Consider the following 12,107-nt stretch of genomic DNA (forward strand, 5'->3'; position numbering starts at 1 on the left):
TTGGAGTAAGAATGTAGTTTATTGATTTTGAGGTTACGGTCAATACCCAAGGTCACCAGGAGTAAACTTCATGAATGGTGACGATTTGAATCTGCACTTAAGGTAAAGTTGATTCCCATTGATTTGTGGGTGAAAGGGTTAATGGTAACTTAGGGAAATTGAGTTTTTCAGAATTTTGTTCTAGGTTAAGTTCCTTGACCGAATTTTGTGGATGGCTTGCTCTTAATATAATAAAGATAGCAACAGATTTGAGGGTCTGGCAGTGAAAGGTCAGTGTCATGGCATGTCAAACCATATACCTTTATCAGATGTTGATGGTTATTGACACCGTTGGTGACTAGAGTCAACCACATCGTTTTAGTGTTTTCATGGAGTACTCTTAACAGCAGATGGATATATCTCTTAACAGTAGATGGATATATCGTGTCATCCATTGTGCTCTTTTTCATTTATTTGGCAAAGTATATTTTCAGAACACTGAAATGGTATCAACCATAATGAGATAGGTTTTAGATATGATCATGTATTATTTAAGTATCATCATCAAGAGTTTGTTTTTAGTCATGGGTTACCAAGTTTCATTGATCCACAGATTAAAAGATCCAAGGAACAAATAAGAGTCTTTTAAGGAAATAGAACCTCTTCCCAAATCTGCAAATTCAAATAGTCAAGTCTTTGCAATATCGCTAAGAGTATGCTGAGGAAAATTAAATCCTAAGTTAACAGCACAATAATACAAAATTTTACCTTTCAGTCTCTATGGTCGTCACCTAGCTGCAGATGCTGCTCCACCCCCTAAGACTAATGATAAGTCCAAAAAGATAAGTAGAATGGGATAGCTGAGGATGCAAGACAGACGAACAGTCTCCATGATCCCCATATGAGAAGAGCAGATCTGTTCTAATAAAACCTTACATTAGAGTTTCATTTTAGCTCAACTCATCATAGACTAGATGAGCTTATGTGATGGCTTATCATTCAGCACCTGCCCAGCATACATCACTCGTCACTTAACACAAGTTTTTTATCGTTACTTCTAAACCATAGGAGGATTACAAATACATTAATCCCAAACATGTATGTGGTCCTGAATGAAAGTAGTGCCCCTTGAATATCCACTATAGCCACAACAGCAGCCATCTTGTAAATCTTGTTATTCCTACTCCTCCAGAAGTATGTTGATATACTTGGGGCTGCTAGTTGAAGACTTCGTCTGATATCTTGTTGGACCTAATGAAAATGATGCTGATCTGACATCCAGTATGGCTGCCACTATGACTATTTTAAAAGTCGGCTTCTGCTGAATGGATGGTCATATCTACTAAAACAATTTATTATGACATATAGTTTATCATAAATGAAAATGGTACCCCTCAAACATTTTACATGGCTGCCATGGTAGCCATCTTAGAATATCTTTTTTTTTATATTGCACCATCTTAATGGATGGTTATATTGACATAGGGATGTCACTAAAAGACTGTTTTTGTCATCAAGTTGGTCTGAAATAAAAATATGACCACCTTGAGTATTGTATCTATTGCTACTCCTTCAGAATGCATTGTAGTATTAATGGGGTTTTTCACTGAAAAGACTTCTATAATATCTAGTTTGTTCTAAGTGAAAAAAGATCTGTCATACATTATGGCATACATCTAGAAAACCTTATTTCCACTCCTCTTCAGTGGATGGTCATTTCAGCATTGCGTTTGTTTTTGAAAGGCTTATTATGCTGTCTATTTGGTCCTAAATGAAAATGGCACTCGTACAACATGCAGTCAGGCATACTTATAGATTTAACTAAACTTAGCTTGTGATTATATCTTGATATTTTCTGACAGATTCACTTATCATCAGTGTGTGACATCATTTTCAAGGTCAAAACGTCAGAATTCTTTTCTATACTACTGGACATATTATGAGCATGCTGCTGTAAGCCTAGAACAATAGTTTTGTCACCAACTTTGGTGATGCAATGTGGCTTGGTGGTTAGCATGTTGGACTCAAAATGAAAAGGATGTGGATTTGAATCATACCATCAGACCAGCCTAAATCAGCCACCATGGCATGTTCTTGGACAAGGCACTTTATTTAATTGCCTCGGCACTAAATAACCTACTTGTGTTACTGTGCAGTGAAACGTTAAACCAAACCAAAACCCAAATTTGGTATGTTAGACTTTCTCAAGAAGTGAAGAAGAAACATCTTGAATTCATGAACATTCTTTTGAGGCCAATAAAGCATCAATACCTTCAAGGGTCTCTTGCTTTTTGCTTGCAAGGAATTGCACTCATGTTTACTTCAAAGGAAGATTATGGGTATTTTGGTGATCAGTAAAAATAATTTTATACTGTGGTTAATACATTTAAGTTTGTCAGTCATTTTAGGCATGTTCCTTTCAAAAATTACATTGTGGCAGAAATGGTGCCTGCAGAAGGGTTCCCTTTTGTTGTTGACCAGAATGAGAACTGATTAACTTTATGATGTAATAGTGTCAAAATTTAATATAAGCAGTTACAAATACAAATACATACATACATACATACATACATACATACATACATACATATGCATATTAAACTCCTTTTGTTACTGCTACTCACATTGGTATACAGTTCATGGTTACGGGAGAAACAGAAACAATTCACAAACTTCAGAAAGATATTTAGGGTTGACATCCTATACATATCAGCTTTCCACTTGTTCATACTTATAACCAGCATAGGTTTGCAGCCCTTATTAAATAATTGGATGGTATTAAGTATATGAAATGCCTGTTGCATGTAGCTGAGCCTTTTTCTTTTCAGGTCCTGTTTTAAAAGGATTTACTGCCCCTTTTCTATCACTATTACATCTCCACTACTGCAGATGCTAATAAGCATCATAGTTTAAGAACCAGTCACTATATTATGATGCAGTTTCATGTTAAATTGTCGGGGCCCCGAGTGGCCAAGTGGTCTAAAACATTCACCATTATGGATCCCTGCCATCTCACCTCTGTTTGCGTGGGTTCGAGTCTCGGGGTTCGGCCAATGTGGGTGTGTGAGAAAGCTTGCCAGTAGCTTCTTGTAGGTTGGTGGTTCTTTACAGGGTTTTCCCAGGTTCTTCCTCCACCATTTACACTGGCCGCCATGTATAGCCTATATTGTGCTGAAAAATGGCGTTAAACCCTACGATAACAATGTTACATTGTCTCATATATATAGATGTGCTTTATATGGGCTTAAATACTCCATTTTGGATAGAGTTATGGCCCTTGACAATTAACTTCATATTTTCAGATTCATTTTTGATTAGCAACCTTCACACATAATTAGACAGCATTAGGATAGGAGAATTGTCTATGTAGGTGTGCCTTTATTCAATTTCAAATTTTCATTTGATTTTGACAGAAATATGGCCTAGTTCCATTGATATTAAATCTTCTACAGCAGATCCTTTAAACAGACCATTTTAAGAACCCTTCAGTATCCTCTGAAGTAATTTGGTGTGTACATTGTCACAAGACTTAGATTTTGTCATGTTAATTGGATTTTGTATTAGGGTCAAGACCCTTGGCAGTTAACTTATTCACAAGGATGTTGCTTTTAGTGGGCATAACTCCAGAATCATCCAATGTATTCTAATGCAAAATTATTCAATATAGATTGACATTTGTCTCCTATTGGTTTAGTCAGTGTTAGGAAGAGTTATGGCACCTTGATTGCCCATCCTTCTAACTTGGATTTCTGCAAGATAACTTCACACACAGATTTGTTGGATTTCAGCCACATTTGGCATGTGGCTTCCGACTGAAGGCATCTTGAGTGAGTTTTATTAACAACACCTAATGTCATCATTTACATGAGATATAGTCCCTGATTACACATCCTCTTTTCTGCAGCCTAACATTCCCAATTTTTCTTAAATTTCAGTCAAACTTGGCATGCATCTTAATACTTATGACACCTTGAATGAGTATAATTTCAAACTTTCCATCTTTTAGTTTCATGAATTACTATGGTCATTACTTTACAAAGCTTCCATTGCTACAGGCTCTAACTTTAGAGAATGCTTGATTCTGTTGGGGGTGGGGTATATTTTCACTCCATTTACGAGTCATGAATCAGATATCAAGTTTGTTTTCCAGTCACAGATACTTCAATTTTTATACGCTTTCTTCCAGACCATAAATAATTTCATGAAAAAGCTAAAGGAGAATAGGCACCTTAACCATGAAATAATTTATTTTACTTATTTATTGCCTAATTAACACATTAGCAAAACTATTTTTAGGACTCTTGGTGTTGAATAAAAAATTATTCTATGCAAATGTAAAATGTTATAGGTATTATGGTCCTTGCCAACCGTAAAAATAAATGATAACAATTGTGCATGTATATTCATTAGGAAATTAGCACAACAAATTTTTTTTCTGCACATTGGACCTGTACTGTTCATAGATCTTCTGAGCATCAATCCCATTCCGTCTCTCATTTGTTGCTGCACAATAACTCCCATGATTGTTATTGGATAATGCTGAGACCTTGCCTAAGTTTGATTGTCAGCATTCATTAGCAGAGCCACATCTCTTGAATGAGAGACATTTCAGCTTTCATATCTGCACAGTGACTCCCATAATTATTATTAGATTTCAGCCAAATTTGGTATGCAGCTTGATAATGATGAGACCTTGCCAAGTTTGATTGTCATAGTTCTGCTTGGTTTAGCAGAGTTATAGGCCTTGATTCTCACACCCACCCACTTTTGTTTCTGCAAAGTGACTTCATTATTTAATTTTGGATTTCAACCAGCTTTGGTAAGCAGTTCAGCTTAGTTTCAATGTTGGCAATTTATGTCATTTAGCAGAATAATATTTCCTGATTTTAGATCTTCAGGGACTTTTTGGGGGGATTTTTAACAAATACAATGGGCAGCTTGATATGAATGTGAATCTATTTGCCAGTGTTGCATTTTTTATGTTCAGAATGCAACGTCATCTTTTAACAGAGTTTTGACCCTGATTGTCAGAGTTGCCTACTTTCATTTATGTGCAATATATCTGTTGGTATGTAACTTTATGATGATGACACCTTGGTTAAGTTTTTTTTCTTTAGTGTTTGATCTACAGCATCATTTAGCAGAGATGTGATTATTAGACAAGACTCGACCACTTTTGTTTCCACATAATAATTTCCTTAATTAATTTGGGATTATTAGAACATTCTATATGCAGCTCCATATTAATATAATTTTCCACAGCTTTTCATTGTTGGCTTCCTGTGTGATATTTTATTTTCATCCTCATCTCCTGGGGTGCCATGATAGCTCATTTGTTTGAGCATCCATATTGTAATTAAGTGGACATTATTTTGAAATGCAGCCAGCTCATCCTCATCAGATGCCACTGTGAATCCTTGAAGAAGACGCTTTACTTCTATTTCCATGCTAGGATACAGGCTATAATGTGTTAAATGTCATGTTAAAAAAACAACCAATCAACCATACAATCAACCAACAATTATCACTTCTTTTTCTCTTCAAAGCTACACCATCCTACTTCCAGCAATAAGCAAGGGGACATTCCTTCATGGAATCTGCTTGTTACATATTTTTCTTAGTTCTATATTCACTGCCAAAACAACTTAATATGTGATAAAATGATCCGATAATACAATCCATGCAATGCTGGACCATGTATTACATACAGCAAAATCATAATATGCTTACTGTATATTAACCTGAATAACACAGTAGTCATTTGCTCAAAATTCTGTTCATAAAACGGCTAACGTGGGTATGTGAGAAAGCTTGCCAGTAGCTCATGAGTATGTGGTTCTTTAACGGGATTTCCCGGGTTCTTCCTCCACCATTAATACTGGCCGCCGTGTATAGCCTATTGTATGCTGAAAAATGGTGTTAAACCCTACAGCAACAACAACAACTGTTCATAAATAATAGATTCTCATGAGGGATACAGCTAAAATAGATCTGTGCCACCAAATGTTTTACTATATTAATTATGGTGCTATTTTCGTATTGATATTGTATTTATTATGTATCATCTGTTAATGCATGTATACACTACAAATTCAGAATACACCACTCCCTCGATAACTCGCGCACATCGGGGTCCAGAAACATCGACCGCACTATAAGCGAGGGGCGAGTTATCGAGGGACCTATAAAATAAGCCCAAAACCAATAAAGTGATTGACGACATAACGGAAAAATAAGGGGGGAGGGGTAGGCAGATTATACTGTTGAATACTCACTTTATAATTGTTCTGAGATTAACTGTTAATAAATATCTCTTCATAACGGTGTACTTTATTATTTTCTCATAGGACAACATTAAAAATTTCAGGATAAATTACAGTATATTGAGGCGATCATCGAAAACATTATTCCACGTGGTTTCCGTTCGCTGAACATGTGTACCATTTCACACATTGTGTACTACGCCACTAAGTTTTATGTTGAATTGTATGCATTCTAGTTTTATTGTTTGAGCCAAATTAGAAGTTTTTTATACACAAAAGATCGACTCTTTTCGAGAAACAGTGTCGATCGAACGATAGATAGATAGATAGATTTGAATGCGATAGAAGTAAAATGGAAAACAAAAAAGAAAAACAAGAGTTAATCAGTACTGACATATTTAATTGGTCTACAAATTTAAAACAACGTAAATTAGAACAAGTTAATACTTGCCGTTTGTGCCACACTTGACAAATATCAATTCACTTTTTGAAAAAATCAGTTAATTTTTTTGTGTGTGTTACTCCTTGGTTTCTCTGCCGCCGAGCAAAATCCCTCAGATTTCTCAACTGCATGAGCTTTACGTAGTCAACATTTTGGGTCTCCAGCCACCTTATGGCAATATCAAAATATTTGCTTCCTGTGCAGAGGGGTGGGGGTGCAACATCTGTGTCTGCATCACTTTCAACATTTGTGTTACTCCAGTTAGAATCGTCTTCTGCTGCAAATTTGTTCGCTATAGAAATAATTATAGTTTTATCTGACATGTATTCGGCTGTAGGGCAATCATTGTCAGCACAAATCCACTCCTCCACCAAGAGAAACGCCCATCTCAGGACCATGAGTCTGTACTAATTTCTCCCAAACAGCCTCGGCATTAATGACATCAGTTTCACTGAAACATTCGAAGTCACTATCATCGTCGTTGTCTCTGTTACTGTTTTGCTTTACATCAAAGGCAGCTCCAAGACCCTTAATCCAGCACCTGAGGGGTCTTGTAATCGATTTTTTTTTAAATGCAACAAACACTTCCCCAAGTTGTTGATCAAAACAAAGCCGGCATGTACATGTAATTAGGTTCTCACAAAAGTACTCACGGGTTTCGATGTGACGGTCGATTGACTCTTTTCATGTTTTCAATGAACAGACTATGTTGTGATTATAATGTTTACACTGAAACGGAATTAAAGGATTAGAACCTGACTTTCACACAGGAAGTCGTTTAATTGGTGTTTATTTCATTCTCTGTTGCCACCTGTTAACATTTGCCAGAAGTTTTCATTGATCGCCATTTCACCAGACTGTTTATTTACAGTATAATGACAACTATTTATCCTAAAAACTTACATAATATATGATATCTTTAAACAGAGGTCTCGCTAGGATTTTAAAACTGGGTCTTTCTGCCTCTGAATTCAATCACTAAATATCAGTATATTTTCTCACTCGGCCGCCAAGTCAAAGCCTTTGAACTAGCCGCCTAGCTGTTGCATCATGTTCTTTTTTTTTTTTTTAATGTACTCTTATGAAATAGCAACAGTACATCAAAGAGTCTTTCAGTCACTGAATTCTGTCATTGTAAATATCAGCACAGTAAACTGATCAACACATTTTCCCACAAAGCAGGTGGCTGAAACAGGACCGGCAAATCTTTGAAATTTCCCGCGCACGTATTACATGCGTACGGAGGACTCCAGCCTCAGTGATTTTCTGCGTCCCAGATCAAAAATTGGCGTCCAAATACGCGTAATTAAGCGTTTTCGAGATCTCTGAAATTAATTCTTCTCTAGAGCTTGCAAATTGCAAAATATGAATTATATTTTTACGGGCATTAATCACCATTTTCGATGATAAAACGAGCAATGTATCAAGGTTTAATTTATCAATTCTAATCGTAAATTTTTTCATGTTCAGCATATTTCAAAGATATTTTAAATACATTTTGTCTGGAAAAAGTCGGGAGCCAAGACGGACACCGCGTTATAAGCGGGATCGCGAGTTATCCGGGCGCGAGTTATCGAGGGAGCGGTGTATGCCACAATTTACAAAACTCATAAATTTTTGTTCAGGTTTTTTTTTTTGAGGATCGCTTAATTTCAAGGTAGGTGTACTGTATATACTTCTGTACAAGTCCTGTCAACTGCAACAACGTAGACTCAGATCTGTTCTACTGATTAGCTATAACAGACTGCATAGACATAGATATGCCAGCACATTATGTCATGGCAGATATGGGTCTGTGAACTTTGTAGTTGGATCAAACTTGTAAGCAAGTATATATGGTATATTTGGTAAAACTATAGGTGGACAAAGGAAGGTTTCTGTACATCTAAAATGTTAAAAGCATCTGAAATCATTTTCAAATCCATAATTTTCAATACATTATTTATTAATTCTGTATTAATTGATCTATATGATTGTATAATTAGATTTTTACACATAATATAGAATGCTGTTGTTTCTTCAGTGAAGGCATAAAGTTTGCATTCTGATGTTATGTATTTAACATATTAGACAACTTATTTTTTAAATGGTGTGCCTCAAGAGCAAACAATTTTTGGAACGGGACTTTTTATTTTGGAGTTAGGCTTACTATCCAATTGGCTTAATTTTGAATTGTTAGGGTATTTGTTGGTAGATATAAGTTATACTTTCATGAATTATGAGATAATCAGTATATTCATTTTTGCAATATCACCTTTATAACTGCATATATTATTTCAGTAAAGCCATATTAGCTATCTACTATTTGCATTTTAGAATGGATATGTATATATATATATATATATATATATATATATATATATATATATATATATATATATATATGTTTAACATTTGTATGTATTCATTTGTTTAAAATTTGTTTTAAATAAAGTATACATTCTTTAATTGGATTCAATATTCAGTGTGCTGTTATATTTATTATTATGTAATTATTATTTAATACTAATTGTTCTGTGGCCTGTGCTATGAATCATTATTTGGATGATGTGGCATGTTCACTTTTACAGAAACGGCAAATAAAACAAAGGCTGATTGAGTTAATAACATAAACTCAGGAGCAAGTAATATTTTGTATCGTGCCCCTTTTAGCTCACTTTCACAAATAGCAGGTAAAGAAAAAATTTCTATGTTCATGTAAGAGAGTCATATCAAAACTAGAAGTTTAGGAATATTGAAAATTATCATGCTATTAACTGAAAGGAATTTAGAATGCTTTGTGCAGTGGAAAGAGAAAGACAAAAAGGTTACTTTTTAGTCGATCCTCTAACCAGTGTGCTGCAGTGATACTTTATTCCAAATTTATGTTGTATATGAGCTTCTCTGATTAATTTAATCCTTTAGATGCCAGATGAAATACAAATGCTGTATGGAATAGAATGTCCTCAATTCAATACTAAATGAAGCAAAGCCTACAACTCATCTGACTTCAAAAACATGAAATAGAAAAATGTTCATGGAATTCACTTAGCACATGACTCCCACTTTGCATAATGTGCATTCAACAGCCAAAAATGTACAAAAACGATGACAGCGACCTGTGACAGCTTTTAGTTTAAACATATTTTATGGCCATGACAAGAAGTTGCCACAAGCTTTAGCATTGCCTCCAGCCACCTCCAAATAAAATAATGGAAGACTTTGTTACTGGGTGTTTGTACTTGGTCAGTCTTGGACAAAAAGTTAAATAAGGTAAAATTCTGTCTTATATTTGATTTCATCAAAAATGTTACTAGATATAAAGCTTCAAAGATAGCATTATTGAAAGGAAAATACAAGCATGTGTTCTAGTTTTCACATGCCATCAAAATATTGTAACTTAATCAAGGGACAGTCTTTTACAATGTGGTCTAAATCTGTTGATTTTAGAGTGTTCAGAATCTGTTGAGATTTTGGCCAGGCAGGTGTGAACAATTGAAAGATATTCGTAATATCAGTGATTTGTCATGATAAGCCTAAAGATTTGTTATGATAGGTTTACAGATTTGTCATGACAAGCCTTCAAATTTATCATGATAGGTCTACAGATATGTCATGATAAGTCTATAGATTTGTCATGACAGGTCTACAGATTTGTCATGCTTAGTCTATATATTTGTCATGACAGGTATACAGACTTGTCATGCTTAATGTACAGATTTGTATGTTTAGTCTATAGATTTGTCATGACAGGTCTACAGACTTGTCATGCTTAGTGTACAGATTTGTCAAAATAGGTCTAACGATTTGTCTAGCTTAGTCTACAGATTTGTCATGATAGGGCTACAGATGTGTTATGATTGGTCTACAGATTTTTCATACTTAGTCTACAGATTTTTCATCATAGGTCTACAGAGTTGTCATGATAAGTCTACCACTTGAATTACAGTACATTTTGATGTACTCAATTATATTCTTAAAACAATAACACCATTTATCTACTTAGTAATTAATTGGTCCATTACACTTTTCGATTGAGTTAACAATTTGTCATACAGCCACATTTTGCAGTATAATAATCCACATAGGATTTAAAAAGTTACTCATCCAGGCTTTTTATCTATCTATTGGGTAACATCCAGAACTTGAAAGAGGCTTTTTATCTATCTATTGGGTAACATCCAGACCTTGAAAGAGGCTTTTTATCTATCTATTGGGTAACATCCAGACCTTGAAAGAGGCTTTTTATCTATCTATTGGGTAACATCCAGACCTTGAAAGAGGCTTTTTATCTATCTATTGGGTAACATCCAGAACTTAAAAGAGGCTTTTTATCTATCTATTGGGTAACATCCAGAACTTGAAAGAGGCTTTTTATCTATCTATTGGGTAACATCCAGAACTTGAAAGAGGCCTTTTATCTATCTGTTGGGTAACATCCAGACCTTGAAAGAGGCTTTTTATCTATCTATTGGGTAACATCCAGACCGTGAAAGAGGCTTTTTATCTATCTATTGGGTAACATCCAGACCTTGAAAGAGGCTTTTTATCTATCTATTGGGTAACATCCAGAACTTAAAAGAGGCTTTTTATCTATCTATTGGGTAACATCCAGAACTTGAAAGAGGCTTTTTATCTATCTATTGGGTAACATCCAGAACTTGAAAGAGGCCTTTTATCTATCTGTTGGGTAACATCCAGACCTTGAAAGAGGCCTTTTATCTATCTATTGGGTAACATCCAGACCTTGAAAGAGGCTTTTTATCTATCTATTGGGTAACATCCAGAACTTGAAAGAGGCCTTTTATCTATCTGTTGGGTAACATCCAGACCTTGAAAGAGGCTTTTTATCTATCTATTGGGTAACATCCAGACCTTGAAAGAGGCTTTTTATCTATCTATTGGGTAACATCCAGACCTTGAAAGAGGCTTTTTATCTATCTATTGGGTAACATCCAGAACTTAAAAGAGGCTTTTTATCTATCTATTGGGTAACATCCAGACCTTGAAAGAGGCTTTTTATCTATCTATTGGGTAACATCCAGACCTTGAAAGAGGCTTTTTATCTATCTATTGGGTAACATCCAGAACTTAAAAGAGGCTTTTTATCTATCTATTGGGTAACATCCAGACCTTGAAAGAGGCTTTTTATCTATCTATTGGGTAACATCCAGACCTTGAAAGAGGCTTTTTATCTATCTATTGGGTAACATCCAGAACTTAAAAGAGGCTTTTTATCTATCTATTGGGTAACATCCAGACCTTGAAAGAGGCTTTTTATCTATCTGTTGGGTAACATCCAGAACTTGAAAGAGGCTTTTTATCTATCTATTGGGTAACATCCAGAACTTGAAAGAGGTTTCATGTCCATGACTTGAAGCATAAATTGATCTAATAATATGTCTTAAAATGGCAGTAGCAACCCATATAGATTTCATTTACTA

At 35.0% G+C, this 12,107-nt stretch overlaps 1 protein-coding gene across 1 annotated transcript in view; it reads left to right on the top strand.

Moving 5' to 3' along the window:
- LOC149791633 (ras suppressor protein 1-like) overlaps positions 1-9,142 on the top strand; it is a 39,432-nt gene extending 30,290 nt beyond the window's left edge. The window contains exon 9 of the mRNA XM_089970193.1: positions 755-9,142. Within this exon, the coding sequence (XP_089826319.1) occupies positions 755-839 (85 nt within the window). The 3' untranslated portion in view covers positions 840-9,142. The remainder of the gene's footprint in view (positions 1-754) is intronic.
- The last annotated feature ends 2,965 nt before the right edge of the window (positions 9,143-12,107 follow it).

This window comes from Sinohyriopsis cumingii, chromosome 9, assembly GCF_028554795.1.
Source record: "Sinohyriopsis cumingii isolate HCF-2022 chromosome 9, ASM2855479v2, whole genome shotgun sequence".
Lineage (NCBI taxonomy): Eukaryota > Metazoa > Mollusca > Bivalvia > Unionida > Unionidae > Sinohyriopsis > Sinohyriopsis cumingii.